We start from the raw sequence: 18,518 nt of genomic DNA, 5'->3' as shown, positions 1-18,518 counted from the left end.
CATGAAAAACAGGACATTTGCACTACAATTTGCACCATCATATCTGGAATGGGTTCCTTCCTGGAGTCCAATGTTGCTGGGATAGGCTTTAACTCCATGCTAGCAAATCCTTAAAAGACTTAATTCAGAAAAGAAAACAAAAAACTAACATTCTGAATAATGTTTTTTTTTTTTTTTTATTATTATTGTTAAGTTGACTTTACTCTGCCAGTTACTTTATTAATAACAGTATTGGTTTTATGTTACATATTTTTCTGATGTCAGTTAAGAACTGAGTCATTGTTATAAAGCTGAATGAAGCAAATGAACTCCACCAAACAAAATTCTTTGTATTATTTGATTATTTATGTAATGAATGTATTTGATCATAGGTGGCGCTGTGTTGAGTGATGCTGTTCTCATGTGGAGTTCGCCTGTTCTCCTTGGGATTTCTTACGATACAGTAATCCCTCCTCCATCTCGGGGGTTGCGTTCCAGAGCCACCCGCGAAAGGTGAAAATCCGCGAAGTAGAAACCATATGTTTATATGGTTATTTTTATATTGTCATGCTTGGGTCACAGATTTGCACAGAAACACAGGAGGTTGTAGAGAGACAGGAACGTTTTTCAAACACTGCAAACAAACATTTGTCTCTTTTTCAAAAGTTTAAACTGTGCTCCATGACAAGACAGAGATGACAGTTCCGTCTCACAATTAAAAGAATGCAAACATATCTTCCTCTTCAAAGGAGTGCGCATCAGGAGCACAGAATATCAGAAAGAGAGAGAAAAGCAAACAAATCAATAGGGTTGTTTGGCTTTTAAGTATGCGAAGCACCCGCGGCACAAAGCTGTTGAAGATGGCAGCTCACATCTCCATCGTCAGGAGCAGAGAAAGAGAGAGAGAGACAGAGGCAGAGAAAAACAAACAATCAAATATCAATACGTGCCCTTCGAGCTTTTAAGTATGTGAAGCACCGTGCAGCATGTCGCTTCACGAAGCAGCTGCACAGAAGGGAGCAACATGAAGATAATCTTTCAGCATTTTTAGACGAGCGTCCGTATCGTCTAGGTGTGCGAACAGCCCCCCTGCTCACACCCCTGCTGTCAAGAGCAGAGATTGTCAGCGCAAGAGAGAGAGAGAAAAGTAAGTTGGGTAGCTTCTCAGCCATCTGCCAATAGCGTCCATTGTATGAAATCAACTGGGCAAACCAACTGAGGAAGCATGTACCAGAAATTAAAAGACCCATTGTCCGCAGAAATCCACGAACCAACAAAAAATCCGCGATATATATTTAAATATGCTTACATACAGTATAAAATCCGCGATAGAGTGAAGCCGCGAAAGGCGAAGCGCGATATAGCGAGGGATTACTGTACTCATGCTGGTTACATTGATGGGCTGAGTTAAACTATTCCGGTATGAGTAGACATGGATATGTGCTCGGTGATCAGCTGGCATCCCATCATGACTTGGTACTGTACCTGCCTTGTGTTCACAGTTGCCAGCATTGTTCTGGTTGTCCATGATTTTGAGATTCAAAGCCGTTTCCAAAAATAAACAGAACGGTATGTACAGTGTTTAGTGGTCTATGGCCTCCATGCAGAGAAAGGCACTCAGTGTATTTATCAACAGTTTTCAGAGCCCTGTATAACAAATGTGCCATCTCCCCTGCTTACTCCATTGACCTGCTTCTTAGTTAGCTCATTCTGTCACTTCAAAATTTTTCTGATCTCTTCTGTACATTTTAACATGTAGACTTACATGAACTGTGCGTGTAGTTTTGATATGAAATGGAAAGAAATGACACTTAATGTAAAGGTAATGTAAAGGTGAAGACAATATTATTTTACAGTAATTCTAAAGAGACACAATTTAGTCTTTATTTTACATAAATAAAACTAAAAAGAGTAGCTGAGGTTGGAGCTGCTGTTGATATTTGCCCAAATCCTGGGCCTTTCTGCAGATTGTACAAGCAAAAAAATAAATAATCATATATGCATTGTGTGAATGTAAATATTCAGTACATAGATTCAGTCAATCATTTTCTAACCTGCTTGATCCTGAACAGGGTCTTGGGGGATGCTGGAGCCTATCCCAGCTAGCATAGGAGACAAGGCAGGAACAAACCCTGGACAAGGGCACCATTCCATCCCAGGGCAAACACACATCCCTACCATGCACTAGGGACAATTTAGGAAACGCCAATCCACTTAACCTGCATGTCTTTGGATTGTGGGGGGAAACCCATGCAGACACAGAGAACATGCAAACTCTGGGAGAACTCAGAATGTGAACCCTGGTCTTCTTATTGAAAGCCAGCAGCACTACCACTGTGTGTCTGTGCTGCCCTAGTATACAGATTTTCCTCTGAAAAATGACAAATTATGGAGGTGGATGGATAATGTAAAATATGATCCGAAGTAAAAGAGTTTGACTATGGAAGAGAACCTAGCTTAGAACCTAGCTGTATGGAGAATATTGATCAAGCATCACCAACTCCAAATAGAAGCAGGCAAAGATGAAGAGGAAGAAGAAGAAGAAGCAAATTACAAAAATGTGTTCAAAATTTCTATTTTTTTACGTTTTTTTTTTTACTCTTGTATACAAGCATTGTGTCAAATTAACGTTTCCATGTATGTTGACTCATCATAAGAAAAAATATGCTCGCATAAGATTCAATATGTAAAAAATATATTGAAACAATGCATTCATATATCTTCTCTTACATGAATTCTCAATGCTTAAATATTCCTTTCACATCTGATGTGGAAAATATGCAAATAAGATGACTTTATTTTTATTGTATAAATCCAGAGAGTTTGGTCCTACTGTACTTTTAGTGTTTTCTTTCCTTTCTCAATAACAGTTATGGAGGCTATATTTTCATTGTTTATGACCATTTTATCATGTAAGTCACTTTCTTTTCAACTTTAATGTGTAATGTTTATTCATATACAGTGGTGTGAAAAACTATTTGCCCCCTTCCTGATTTCTTATTCTTTTGCATGTTTGTCACACAAAATGTTTCTGATCATCAAACACATTTAAGCATTAGTCAAATATAACACAAGTAAACACAAAATGCAGTTTGTAAATGGTGGTTTTGATTATTTAGGGAGAAAAAAAAATCCAAACCTACATGGCCCTGTGTGAAAAAGTAATTGCCCCCTGAACCTAATAACTGGTTGGGCCACCCTTAGCAGCAATAACTGCAATCAAGCGTTTGCGATAACTTGCAATGAGTCTTTTACAGCGCTCTGGAGGAATTTTGGCCCACTCATCTTTGCAAAATTGTTGTAATTCAGCTTTATTTGAGGGTTTTCTAGCATGAACCGCCTTTTTAAGGTCATGCCATAGCATCTCAATTGGATTCAGGTCAGGACTTTGACTAGGCCACTCCAAAGTCTTCATTTTGTTTTTCTTCAGCCATTCAGAGGTGGATTTGCTGGTGTGTTTTGGGTCATTGTCCTGTTGCAGCACCCAAGATCGCTTCAGCTTGAGTTGACGAACAGATGGCCGGACATTCTCCTTCAGGATTTTTTGGTAGACAGTAGAATTCATGGTTCCATCTATCACAGCAAGCCTTCCAGGTCCTGAAGCAGCAAAACAACCCCAGACCATCACACTACCACCACCATATTTTACTGTTGGTATGATGTTCTTTTTCTGAAATGCTGTGTTCCTTTTACGCCAGATGTAACGGGACATTTGCCTTCCAAAAAGTTCAACTTTTGACTCATCAGTCCACAAGGTATTTTCCCAAATGTCTTGGCAATCATTGAGATGTTTCTTAGCAAAATTGAGACGAGCCCTAATGTTCTTTTTGCTTAACAGTGGTTTGCATCTTGGAAATCTGCCATGCAGGCCGTTTTTGCCCAGTCTCTTTCTTATGGTGGAGTCGTGAACACTGACCTTAATTGAGGCAAGTGAGGCCTGCAGTTCTTTAGACGTTGTCCTGGGGTCTTTTGTGACCTCTCGGATGAGTCGTCTCTGCGCTCTTGGGGTAATTTTGGTCGGCCGGCCACTCCTGGGAAGGTTCACCACTGTTCCATGTTTTTGCCATTTGTGGATAATGGCTCTCACTGTGGTTCGCTGGAGTCCCAAAGCTTTAGAAATGGCTTTATAACCTTTACCAGACTGATAGATCTCAATTACTTCTGTTCTCATTTGTTCCTGAATTTCTTTGGATCTTGGCATGATGTCTAGCTTTTGAGGTGCTTTTGGTCTACTTCTCTGTGTCAGGCAGCTCCTATTTAAGTGATTTCTTGATTGAAACAGGTGTGGCAGTAATCAGGCCTGGGGGGTGGCTACGGAAATTGAACTCAGGTGTGATACACCACAGTTAGGTTATTTTTTAACAAGGGGGCAATTACTTTTTCACACAGGGCCATGTAGGTTTGGATTTTTTTTTCTCCCTAAATAATAAAAACCATCATTGAAAAACTGCATTTTGTGTTTACTTGTGTTATATTTGACTAATGGTTAAATGTGTTTGATGATCAGAAACATTTTGTGTGACAAACATGCAAAAGAATAAGAAATCAGGAAGGGGGCAAATAGTTTTTCACACCACTGTATTTTGGCTTTAGTTCACATTACGTCTGTTGTTTTTTATAGGTGTCCAGTCAGATATTGTCTTAAGCCAGAAAAGTAGTGAAGTCAAAAAGCCTGGAGAGTCTCTGTGTATGACCTGTCAAGGCTCTGGGCAGGATAGTGCTGGACGCTCTGTTACTGCTTATTCCTTGTATCGGTTCCGACAAGAGCCTGGAAAAGGTTTTGAACGGCTGGCTTACATTAGCCCTGACAGCAGTGATATAAGGTATGCAAGCAGCATTCGAGGATGATTTACAATCTCTAGAGACAATTCTAAACAGGCTGGGTATTTGGACATGAATAGCCTCAAAACTGAAGACACAGCCACATATTACTGCACTACAAGCACATTAAGGAAGTTCTTACTGTGACCTATACAGAATCATTACCAAAATGTTTCCTTTGTGGCACCCGGCTGGGGTTCATGCCTGCCCGGGATGCCCAGGAGGACCGGAGGAGGGCTTGTGCCTCCTCCAGAACACGAGGGGGCGACAGCCCTGGTTGCTTTGGGGGCCACGGGTACAGAGCATGGAAGCTCTACCCTGTAGGGGCCACCGCCAGGGGGCACCCCGATGCCTTGGGAGCCCTGGACCTCAGCACTTCCGCCACACCCGGAAGTGCTGGGGGGAAGAGGATTGGGGACACCCGGAGGACTTCTGGGTACACAGCCAGAGCTTCCGCCACACAGGGATGTGTCTACGGAGGCTCCTCAGGATGCACCTGGAGTCCATCCGGGGTGTATAAAAGGGGCCGCCTCCCTCCAGTCATTGCCAAGAGTCAGGTGGAAGAAGGACGGGGCTCAGAGGAGAGGAGTGGAGGCAGACCAGAGACTGAAGGCATTGTGTTGTGTGGCCAAGGACTTAAGGGGTGAATGGTGCTGCAGCACTGGGTTGATGCACGAACTGTAAATAAGTAATGTATAATAAACGTGTGTGTGATGAAACCAACATGTCTACCTGTCTGTGTCCGGGCTGTTCCCCACACCTTTCCAAATAAAAAAAGAAAAGAATTTGTTAAAATGTTAAAAAACATATCCTTTCTACCCTTTACATAACTTTATTATTCAGATAGCATTCCATTTTGCATTAAAGATGAATCAATAATTGTGGATGTCATAGTTTTAAAGGAAATCTTAGTTATTAACTCAAAACACAGAGGAAAAACAACTTACAGAATCTAACATAATGCATAACCACACTACCATTACAAGCCAAATACAAGCTTGTTGCATTGAAAAGAAACAAAAGCAAACTGTGATATCCAAAGCTCAGTATGGTGTTGCTCATCCTGACCATTTAGGTGTTTCATATGATCCTAATAAAGGAGTGTTCTGCCCATATTTAAAGCAAAACCAGTAAACTTACATTAATGTGGCACACTTTCAATAACAATGAAAAAATGTCAGTTTAGAAGCATACACTGACCAACAGGTGAAGACACCAGTGTAGATGCCCATCCAGGAGGATGCCATAATATGATGGGATTTGAAAAAGAAATGTTTAACTTGGTTAATTAACGATCAGTTTTACCTTCAGCAATACCGGTCATTGATCAAATAATTTGGCAAGGCTCCTACTTTGTTTACCTTACCTTACCTTTCACTGTTGTAGCAGGCTGTCTCCGGTCTTTAGACTTATATCAAGGTAACTAGGGCACACTCGTTTTAAGAAACAGAATAGTATCATTAATTGATCAGCACAAGGATTATAGAAGTATGATAAATGAATAGATATGTTGACATATAAGCCTGGATGCGGACACACTTGACAGACAATCATACTGTATAACATACAGGCTGGCTGTTTATTGATTTTTATAGTTCTACTTTATCTTGTTGTCTGATGTTTATAGTTTAACTTATCTTGATGTCTGATGTTGTGTGGAGATGTTGCTTTGTTGTTGGTCTAAGTTCAAGTTGAAGATTCTTCTTGAGTTGGAGTGCACTCTTTCTCTTTGCTGTATGATCCTTGTCAGTGCTCTGCTGCTGCTTCCTCAGCTTGCCTTCTACTGTTAGGCACTTTGCAGTGCTGTCTGCAACTTAGGGAGAAACATTACTCCTTGGACGCATGAGTTTGAAAGCTTTTGAAGTGATGGCAGCTTCTGGATCTGAGGTTCACAAAGAGTAGTTTGGCAGATTTATTGTAGCTCTCCTAGGCTCATTACTTTTTTTGGCTTCAGAGACCAGGATAGATAGATAGATAGATACTTTATTAATCCCAAGAGGAAATTCACATACTCCAGCAGCACCCCACTGATACAAAAAACAATATTAAATTAAAGATTGATAATAATGCAGGTAAAAAAACAGACAATATACAGACGAGAGGTCGAACAGCTGGCCTTCTGGTGCGGTCAAAACAACCTGGAGCTGAACAAGCTTAAAACTGTGGAGATGACAGTGGACTGAGGAGCCCCCCAGTGCTGCCCCCTCTCACACTACTCAACAGCATTGTGTCTGCTGTGGAAAACTTTAGGTTTCTGGGATCCACAATTTCCCAGGACCTAAAGTGGGAACTAATCATAAACACAATTGTTAAAAAGGCCCAGCAGAGGTTGTACTTCCTGCGCCAGCTCAGGAAGTTCAACCAGCCTCAGGAGCTGCTCATCCAATTTTATTCTGCAGTAATCCAGTCTGTTCTCTGTTCATCTATCACAGTCTGGTTTGGCTCAGCCACAAAACAGGACAGGAACAGACTTCAACGGACAGTCGGGATTGCAGAAAAAATCATTGGTGTTGATCTGCCCTCCATTCAAGACTTATACAGATCTCGAGTCAGGAAACGGGCAGAAAACATCATTGCAGACCCATCACACCCTGGTTACAACCTTTTTCAACTTCTTCCCTCTGGTAGGTGCTACAGAGCACTGTACGCCAAAACTACCAGACATGTGAACAGTTTCTTTCCTCAGGCCATCACTCTCATGAACACTTAAGTCAATCTCACAGCATCAGGGACAATACTAGGTAAAACCGGAGTCCAATTCCTTGTATGTGTACATATACTTGGCCAATAAAGCTGATTCTGATATCTTTGTATAATGTTAATGTTTACTCCCCCGGGTGGAATTGAAGAGTCACATAGTTTGGGGTAGGAACGATCTTCTCAGTCTATCAGTGGAGTAGGACAGTGACAGTGGAGCAGGTTTCAGAAAGTCATTTTGTATATTACCCCTACCCACCCCAAAGGAATACCAATGAGTGTGCCCTGAAAGAACCTCCTCGGAGTTCAATGAGTGTCCAGCAAATATCCCAGAGACAGAGAGAGGTTCTTCAGGATGGTGCATAGAATTTTAAAGGAAGGCTGAACCTTCTCCTAATGGGATTAAAGTCATTTCCAGTTACAATATCACTATCTTCTAATAGGGGTTCTACTGTCCATCTTGGTTGTCATCCCTTGAATTACAGGACCTATTTCACTCCTTCTGGCTCCAGAGGTCTGCAAAGGTACTTCTCAAAAGTTGACAGTTCAACTCTGATTTACATCTTTGTTATCAGATGAAGTCCAGGCAGATCCTGGTACAAGTCTGGAATGCAAGTGAGAGTTTTGTGCATCTGGGTGCCTGTATCCCTGTTAAATCTGCTTTCTTAAGAGGTCTGGAGTGCCTTGAAAGCCTAACAGAATGGGGATTGCCCAATTTGTCCTACACCAGTAAAGCAAAAAATTGACTAATTGTACTGTAAAGTGTCTTTCTGACCAAGAAGTAGCGGCATCCTTGCAGTTTGAAGCCCATTTAGTCACTTGAGCTGAAGCTGTTCCTTTGGTTCTGCTCACTAAGATAGTTCCCATGCTCACTCCATACAGTGTATGGACCTGAGTTTGTGTCCGGATGCCCTAATGCAGAGGTTCCCAAGCTTTTTTTCATTTGTAACCCTGTTTTGAAATCTGAGCTTTTTCACGACCCCAGCTCTTTGAAATATTGACATTTACTTCACATTCAATACATTCTTTAATGTTTTATATTTCTATTGTTAAATATTTTCTTGTGACCCCATTAGCATATCAGGTGGCCCTACTTGTGGTCACGTGCTGTGTTGAGAGCACTGCCCAAGTGAAGAGAACCCATTTAACAATGTAATGCTTTAAATTTGTGAGTCAAAGATTACATAGTTCTTCTCATCTGGCAAAAGGAAAAAAATGTAGGCCTTACTTCTGGAGGCAAATGTAATGAAGGGTGTGGTATCAAGAATGCATGAAATACAAAGTAAGGAGAGAAGATTTGCCAAGGTATGATTTATGTATTGACCAAGACCCCAAACTACAGCATGAAGTTTTAAAAATAAGACAGGTTTGCATATTTATTTTCAGTCCTCAAGTAAAAAAGATATGGCTATTTCACATAAGGGTTGCTTGACAGGTATTTTAGTTTTACAAAAAGATATGAGGAGCACCAGTGCATTGATTAGTGAGTGTATCAGTGTTACTTCAAAACTTTTTTCTTACTTAACTAGAAAATTTAAGAACACATTTGTTAGACAATCCATTTATAAAAGAGCTACCCAAAGAACTCAGTGTTGCTCAGGTATGATTGAATATAATGGGTTAAGGCAAGAAAATAAATATTTATGTGCTTTATAAATGTTGTTGTTGTCATTGCTCTATCAATTCACTTGCTATCATGAGTTGAGAATTTCTTCTTTTTGTGTATGACTGAATTCCATAACTGTGGTAACACATTGCTGGTTTGGAACCATGAACTTTTTTGCATTTCCTGACTAACTGCAATTTCATGAATATATATATAGTTCTACATTAATCAACTGGATTACTTGTTGAATAATTGAATTGATGAATGGAAAGCATCTACAGTAGTGCCTGATGTGGGGGGTGATTTGGAAGGGGGACTATGATTCAAAGACAGTGCTTTAGGCCTATGTATTATTACAAGAGACAGCACCATTGGTGGTATTTGATAATGTCATAAAGATGATTCAAAACCAGTTAATTCAATGATGATATAAAATTGCTAGTAATATGTATATAAAAAATACTTTTTAAAAACCACGCTTATACAGTATTAAGTTAAAAAGTGTACTAAAAAGTAAAAAATAACTCTCTCATACATCACTCATAAAAAAAAAAATAAAAGCGTGGCCACTTTTTTGAATGTTGATTGGTGAAAAGCGCCCACGCTTTTATTTTACGAGTGATGTATGAGAGACTTATTTTTTACTTTTTAGTACACTTTTTAACGTAATATAAGCGTGTTTTTTAAAAAGTATTTTTTTTATATATATTATTTTCAACTTTTTAGCCTTGGGTTTGTTTTAATATAATTTTGTAATCAATATTTTAACACTTCCTTTGACGTTTATATGCACACAGCTATCTGTTACTAGCGCCATCTATTGGTGAAATCTTGAACTATTCTTCATATGAAAATTTAATTTCTTAATTTACATGGATTAATTGATCAAGTAGTGAAACTGATTATTGATTCATGTATTGTCATCAGAAGTGAGTAAGTGTGCAAAATTTCAAGTCATTTGGACAATAGGAAATGGGTTAAATATCGACTGCAAGATTTGTACCAGACAACAAACAGGTGAAGCTAATATAAGCATGGTAATAATAATAAAATAATAAAAGTCACAACACTGTATTGGCGTCAAAGCCTACTGTATCCCGCTAGCAACCACCATTTCCTGTGTCTTGATTCCTGGACAAGAGGTTGAGGCTTGATTCACTAAGACAGTTCTATTCTGCACTCCATGCAGTGTGTGCATTTGAGTTTGTATCCTGGGAGCTCTGTAGGGGTGTACCGTGTCAAGAACACTGCCAAAGTGAAGAGTACCACGGCTACATGGGAATGTTTTAACTTTGTGACTTAATTGTTGATTACATAGTCCTTCTGTTCTATAAAATCTCCTGGACACGGCAGCATCAAAAGTAATGAAGTGTGTAGTGTAGAGAACACATGGAATACAAAGTGAAAAGTTTTACTGCGTTTAAATCGCCAAGATGTACTTGATGGATTGACTAAGAAAACTTCATTACTTTTTTATATTTACTTTACTATTTACTGGGCAGATGTTAAACTTCTAATAATGTAGGTATGAGTTAGCACTACCTGATCTTTATTTGTTGAAAAATAATTATAACACACAATTCTACACTCAAGTTAACTAACCAGTACTAATTGTGCTGGCTACTTGAACACCAAAATGTAGATCCTTTTACAAATATTGCATTAATGGTCCTGAAAGGATGTGATCCGTGGATCTTGACAACTTACCACTAGAGTTACACAGAATTTGATAAACATATACATATTTTTACAGACAGACATGATTTTTATTGTTTTTCTTAAAAGGTATATTTAATATATATTTTATATTTAATATTTAAACAAGAATGCATTGCATACATTTTGGTACTTTTTAAACTGAATATATAATTATAATTTTCATAGCTTGTTTGATTTATGAACTTCAGATAAAGGATAATATAACACAATCTGCTGTGTTTCAACTGTCAGAAGTGTGTTGCACTGTTTTTGGTACAAGTAGTCAAAATGTGAATTTTAAGTATCAATATGTTCTTTTTTTTTTAGATGTTCCTGCTCTGGAAATAGTGGTGCATTCATCTTTGGTGATTAAAAACAAGAAAATAGCCAATAGTAACATTCAGGTCAATTTGGGGGTTACTTAAGTGGTTTGAAAGTTGGAGAGGTCAGATTTTTTAATTACTTAATTAAAAAGTCAGTTATCAGATATTCATTGTAGATTTTAGTAACAATGAGTTGTATTAAAAAATTGCAATAATAATAGAATGCAATTACATGTGTTAGAGGACTAACAAGTACCCAGCAAACTAACAAGTAAATAGGAACCAAAGAAAAAAAAATCTCAGTTGAAGTCTCATGGGAAAATTGTTGTCTTCAGTCCTTGGTAAGAAGCAGAGCTGGAGCTTCGGCTATAAATAATAGCGTCAGAGAAATGCAAAAAGATTGTAAAGTGCAGATAATACAGCATGAGAAGTTGTTATTAGTGTAACGTAAATACAGAGTATATATTTGTTCACTCTATTCTTGCAGAATGATGCTTATATAATTCCTTTCCTCTTATATTCATTTCTCAGTTAACATACCTCAAGCAGTTGGATCCATTTTTCTCTCAGGAGTGGCTGTCAGATGAATGTGATCCTCAGAGGAATTTCAAAGAGTCTTAAGAAGAGGAATAGCAGCCCACCATAATCCATAAACAAAGACAGAACTTTCCCTGAGGGACTGGTGTTGCCATGTTAGGTTACAGTGGGTTTTCAGAGCATCTTCCAACAGGTACAATTATTTTGAAAAAGGTATTAGCTTTCAGAAGGGGTCCTGACTCTCCAAAGAGTGATGACGTGTACAAGATTATGGGGCCCTAATAGCTTTTGGGACATGGAGTTGCATACTAATTTAGTAGCTTATCTTGTCTTGTGTGGACCCACTTCAATTGCATGGGTAAAACAGTACTTGTTGGAGTGCTAGGAGATGGCACCATGTTTTAGGGGGGACCATCTGTCTTCAGTATGGTATGTCTGATGTGATTGATCAAATCACTACAAATAGAAAAATGAAACACAACTTACTGACAAGGTGGCTAGATTTGAAGAATAAGAAGTTTCTTCTTTTATGGAAATAAAATTAAATAATTGTAATGGGCAAGAAGGAAATTCATACCACCAGATGAAAATGTCAGAGTTTACAGTGCATCCAGAAAGTATTCACAGCGCATCACTTTTTCCACCTTTTGTTATGTTACAGCCTTATTCCAAAATGGATTAAATTCATTTTTTTCCTCAGAATTCTACACACAACACCCCATAATGACAACGTGAAAAAAGTTTACTTGAGGTTTTTGCAAATTTATTAAAAATAAAAAAAACTGAGAAATCACATGTACATAAGTATTCACAGCCTTTGCTCAATACTTCGTCGATGCACCTTTGGCAGCAATTACAGCCTCAAGTCTTTTTGAATATGATGCCACAAGCTTGGCACACCTATCCTTGGCCAGTTTTGCCCATTCCTCTTTGCAGCACATCTCAAGCTCCATCAGGTTGAATGGGAAGCGTCGGTGCATAGCCATTTTAAGATCTCTCCAGAGATGTTCAATCGCATTCAAGTCTGGGCTCTGGCTGGGCCACTGAAGTTGTCCTGAAGCCACTCCTTTGATATCTTGGCTGTGTGTTTAGGGTCGTTGTCCTGCTGAAAGATGAACCGTCGCCCCAGTCTGAGGTCAAGAGCGCTTTGGAGCAGGTTTTCATCCAGGATGTCTCTGTACATTGCTGCAGTCATCTTTCCCTTTATCCTGACTAGTCTCCCAGTTCCTGCCGCTGAAAAACATCCCCACAGCATGATGCTGCCACCACCATGCTTCACTGTAGGGATGGTGCCAGGTTTCCTCCAAACATGATGCCTGGCATTCACACCAAAGAGTTCAATCTTTGTCTCATCAGACCAGAGAATTTTCTTTCTCATGGCCTGAGAGTCCTTCAGGTACCTTTTGGTAAACTCCAGGTGGGCTGCCATGTGCCTTTTACTAAGGAGTGGCTTCTGTCTGGCCACTCTACCATACAGGCCTGATTGGTGGATTGCTGCAGAGATGGTTGTCCTTCTGGAAGGTTCTCCTCTCTCCACAGAGGACCTCTGGAGCTCTGACAGCACGACCATTGGGTTCTTGGTCACCTCCCTGACTAAGGCCCTTCTCCCCCGATCGCTCAGTTTAGATGGCCGGCCAGCTCTAGGAAGAGTCCTGGTGGTTTCAAACTTCTTCCACTTATGGATGATGGGGGCCACTGTGCTCATTGGGACCTTCAAAGCAGCACAAATTTTTCTGTAACCTTCCCCAGATTTGTGCCTCGAGACAATCCCGTCTTTGAGGTCTACAGACAATTCCTTTGACTTCATGCTTGGTTTGTGCTTTGACATGAACTGTCAACTGTGGGACCTTATATAGACAGGTGTGTGCCTTTCCAAATCATGTCCAATCAACTGAATTTACCACAGGTGGACTCCAATTAAGCTGCAGAAACATCTCAAGGATGATCAGGGGAAACAGGATGCACCTGAGCTCAATTTCGAGCTTCACGGCAAAGGCTGTGAATACTTATGTACATGTGCTTTCTCAATTTTTTTATTTTTAATAAATTTGCAAAAACCTCAAGTAAACTTTTTTCACGTTGTCATTATGGGGTGTTGGGTGTAGAATTCTGAGGAAAAAAACGAATTTAATCCATTTTGGAATAAGGCTGTAACATAACAAAATGTGGAAAAAGTGATGCACTGTGAATACTTTCCGGATGCATTGTAACTTAGTTGGTGCAAGTTATTTGATTTTTTTATTCAGGTTTGGTTTTACTTCTGCTTTTCATTTTTGCTTATACTGTAGGTCATGTTCTGTTAAATATAAAAACACAGAATTGTAGTAAGGTAGACGTTTTAGATGTATCTGGTCAGTGTTAATGTATTGCATTGTCCAGGGATCTGGGCTCAATTCCTGGCTTCACCACTTTTTGTGAAACACATGCACATTCACTATGTGTGGGATGTCTCATTCTATCAGATTCTAAAAACACACACATTAGGTTCACTGGACACTCTGAACTGATCCCACGTTGGTGAGTCAATTAAACTTTATTTCAATAGTGACTTTTTAAGAGCTCACTAGCTCAAAGGGCCAATTTGTCAGTCCTGTAAGACATTTGTTGGTGCCGTTCAATTCAGAAAATACAAAATAAATGATGAAGATCACTAGAAAAATTTGTGACTCCTATATTTAAACTAATATTGTAATGTCCACTGTAAGTATCAATAATGTACTGTAATAAAATGTGGACCCCTGAGGTGTCTCCCCTGCTTCAGCTTTCTGCATTGTCCTACTGATTACATATCTCATTCAGTCACTTGCAGTATGTGTTGCAGTCCTGTCTAATGTACCATTAGTACATTTTAACAGGCAGAGCTGCCACATGAGTAGAGAATATAGTCTTGGAGTCAAATGGAAAAAATATCACTGAGAATGGCTAACAAAGGTAATTCTACAGATAATAATAAAAATGTAAATAAATGTTTTCTTCACAAAAAACACAAAAAGAGTAATGAGGAATCTATCTATTGTGGACATTTCTCCTAAACCCAACTATTCCTGCAGTTTAACATAGCCAAAGCAAATAAATAAAGACACGTGAATTTAGTATATTTAAAAACTTGTGTTTCTACTAAAAAAAAAAAAAAAATCAATTCTTCCAACCAAGGTTATTATAGTTTTGCCTTTTTATATTAGTTTTTATTTCTATATTTTTTCTGACCTTACTTGGAAATTTCGTTTAGTTTTCCTTCATCATGTATTTTTAGTTTTAGTTTAGTTTTTATTTCACAAAGACATTTCTATTTTATTTTATATCTATTAGTTTCAGTTTTAGTTTTAGTAATTATGGCATGGAGCTCCTATAGAGTTTAATTTTGTGTCACAATCAGACAAAACTGTACACTTAACAGATTTGTATATGAGTTTAATATTAGTGGAAGCTTACTACACTAGATGGTTTACTGGTTTGATAAAAACAAGCATAATCAAAACTAGATACTGAATATGAACAATTTTACACAATTTTATAATTTTTTAAATATTTTCTCATGAAAATCATGGGGGATTAGGAAGAACAGGGTTCTTAGACTTGAATCAGTGTGCAGACCCCACCTAGCTGTATTGAGGGAAACAAAGAAAAACAAGCATGTAGTGTCAAGGTTAGGGGTGGTGAGACTTGAATAGCCCAACATAAAGGACAGTAAACCCATAATGAGCAGAGCAAGAGCAGGTAATAGGGGATATGGACAGGCATGAAACAACAGAGACAGCATCTCAGATTAAGAACAATATATACATTATCTAAACCTGTTTATCCAGAGCAGGATCGCAGGAAACTTGAAGCCTACCCAAGCGGGTTTGGATGTAAAGCAGGAAAAATCCCTGGTATGCAACATGTATGATAAGGCTGAAGTTAAGAACAAAACGAATATGATACTTCAACTATCTATTTTGAGAGAGAGAGAAAAACATTGAAAAAAAAGAGACAAAATATAATTCTGCTAATGGATTACTTTCACAATATCAGGTATTTTAAGTTTTGAATATGAACTAAAAAGATAAAGGAATAAATACAAAAACCCATTAGTATGTTTAGTTTTTCATCACTTGGCAGACTCTCTTCGCCTACCTACCTTTGTTTGTATCACTTCATTGTTAAACAATGTTTTTAAAGCAAAAGTGATTGGTTAGCAACAATATGCTGATCTTGTATGATGACCTTGTCAGTCTCTCGATCAGTGCCATTTTATTTTCAAAAACCGGCAGTAGTCTCCCCTCGACTTTCTTGTATACTCAGATATGGGGATGGATATTTGAGGAGTAAACTACAAGACAATGATTATATTTTTATATTATGTACATTAAAGAACCATCAACAACAAATCAAATAAATATGATATTGAACAATTGTTATAAGAGTAAAGTTGAATAAATCGGACTCTGCCTGAATAAAAAAAATTTTAAAAATCGAGTATGTGTTCAGGTAAAGTACTTCTTCTGGGTGATGGATTTGGCCCAAAAGTTAATACAGATCTACAATTGTGGTGTAACAACTACATGCCGAATTTCATCCATCCATCATGCGTTTTTGAGTTATCATGTTTACACACACATACACGCACACACAATTCCAAAAAACTGTATTTTTGGACTCTGGGAGGTCTGTAATGTCAAGATTCATCAAAATATCGAGGTTGAATTTTTTCATGATTACTATACTTTCTCTATACTTAGTATATGAGAAAGTAAAAATGATTTCTCCTGTGCGAAGTGACAGGTGAATTGCTGTCAACAAAAAGCAGTCACCTGAGAAATAAGCTGAAACGTTACTCACTCATGATTTTTCTGTCCATATGGTAAACGTTTTGTTGACCATCACATTCTGATTCAGTCGTTTGAATTACATCTTGATATAAAACAAGTACAAAGAAAGGCAGCACGTAAATCGCTTTCTATTTCACACGCTTTGCACGCCCGCATTCAGCTCGCTCTGTCACCGCAAATGCTGTGTGAACAGCCGCCGTTCACTGGATGAATATGTGCGGGAGGCTCGTGGTGGATGACTTTCTGTTTTAGAGTTTAAACTTACAAGGGTTAAAGACTAATGGCAAGAATATTCATTCAAAAATGAAAATTAAAAATATTTTAGTAAATTATTATTTTATTTCAGTTAGTCTTTCCAGCTAATTTAATAGTTTCATTTAGTTTTAGTTTTTCATTTCGGTTTTGTTAATAATTTTATTTCAGTTTTGATTTTAGTTTTCGTTAACTATAATAACTTCCAACATATGCTAAATATTTATATCCATTATTGATGTTTTTCTCTGGTATATAAGCAGTGTAACAAATTAATATTTATAAATACTTTGACAGTCCACAAGAAATACAATTATATATACAGTATATATGTTTAAATTAGCTAGTTTCATTAAAAAAGTTAAAAACAGGGAATTATTATTTGTAAGTATCTTTCCTTTTCTTGTGTGGATTCTCAGTTCTTAAATATTCCCCTCATATCTGAGGTATCCAATATGCAAATAAAGTGATTTAGTTTTTATCATATAAATTCCGTCAGCTCACTCCTACAGTACACTCAGCATTTTCCTTCCTCACACACGTAATGGCCATGGAGACTTTATATATTTTCATGTTTATGACCATATTGTCATGTAAGTCAAGATTCATTTGTATTTTTGCTTTGCTCTTTAATCTGTTTTCAAATAACCTGTACTTTTGCTTTAGATTGCATGGCATCTTTCTAATTCTCTTTTGTTTTTCAGGTGTTCAATCGGATATTGTCCTGTTCCAAAAAAGCAGTGAAGTCAAAAATCTCGGAGAGTCTCTGCGACTGATCTGTCAAGGTACAGGGCAGGACAGTTCTGGAAGAACCATTGCTGCTTATAACTTAAACTGGATTCGACAAGAGCCTGGAAAAGGACTTGAATGGCTGGCTTACATTAAATATGACAGCAGTGCTACAGAGTATGCCAGCAGCATTAAAGGAAGATTTACAATCTCTAGAGACAATTCTAAACAGGCTCTGTATTTGGATATGAGCAGCCTCAAAACTAAAGACACAGCCACATATTACTGCACTACACCCACAATGAGGAACTTCTTGATATCGCTCATACAAAATTTTAATTAAAAAAATCAAGTGAAATCAATACATTTTGTTAAAGTCAAGAGAAGGATGTAGTTCTTGTCCTTCCCAGAAACTGAGTAATTATTTTTGTTTATTAGTATTAATATAGTTAACAGTTAGACTGCAGCTATGAAAATGAAAATAAAATCTCCAGACCAGATGGGGTTGCATCTCCAGCACACAAACAAAAGGAATACTTAGGCAGTGAAAAACAGTGAAAAATAAAAAATAAAAAATACTGATATCTAAAAACACTAAAGTGGTGCTCAAATAAGCCTGATCAAAGTGTGTCTTTTCTGTATTTGGGCCTAAAATAGTAAGCTTTCCTTAATGTGGCTGTATAAACAACTCAAATCGAGAATCTCGACTTGAACAAAGACAAATATCAAATGCTGAGTTAAGGTAACAATTCAACTGCAGGAAGCCCACCTTGAAAATGACCATATACAACATGCCTAATCAAAGCAAACAATTATGTGGTCCAATAAGCAATAAGAGGCATTTAATTATCATCAAAATTACGATGACTAATTTTATCTGAAAGTTGTAGTTGGAAAAATGGATGTAATATGTGATCATTGTCAAGCAAAAAGCATTTCTTTAATTACAGTCATATTAAAAAGTTTGGGAACCCCTCTCAGCCTGCATAATAATTTACTCTACGTTCAACAAAAAAAGATAACAGTGGTATGTCTTTCATTTCCTGGGAACATCTTAGTACTGGG

General features: G+C 37.9%; 1 gene segment (V, D, J or C); it reads left to right on the top strand.

The window, feature by feature from the left end:
- Positions 1-17,796, top strand: part of LOC114645107 (immunoglobulin heavy variable 3-30-like) — a 36,595-nt gene extending 18,799 nt beyond the window's left edge. Inside the window, 1 exon segment of the V gene segment in view lies at positions 17,510-17,796. Within this exon segment, the coding sequence occupies positions 17,510-17,796 (287 nt within the window).
- Positions 17,797-18,518: the final 722 nt, after the last annotated feature.

Source organism: Erpetoichthys calabaricus, chromosome 2, assembly GCF_900747795.2.
Source record: "Erpetoichthys calabaricus chromosome 2, fErpCal1.3, whole genome shotgun sequence".
Classification (NCBI taxonomy): domain Eukaryota; kingdom Metazoa; phylum Chordata; class Cladistia; order Polypteriformes; family Polypteridae; genus Erpetoichthys; species Erpetoichthys calabaricus.
Note: the sequence above shows the minus strand (reverse complement) of the source record. Positions and strands in the feature narration are given on the sequence as shown.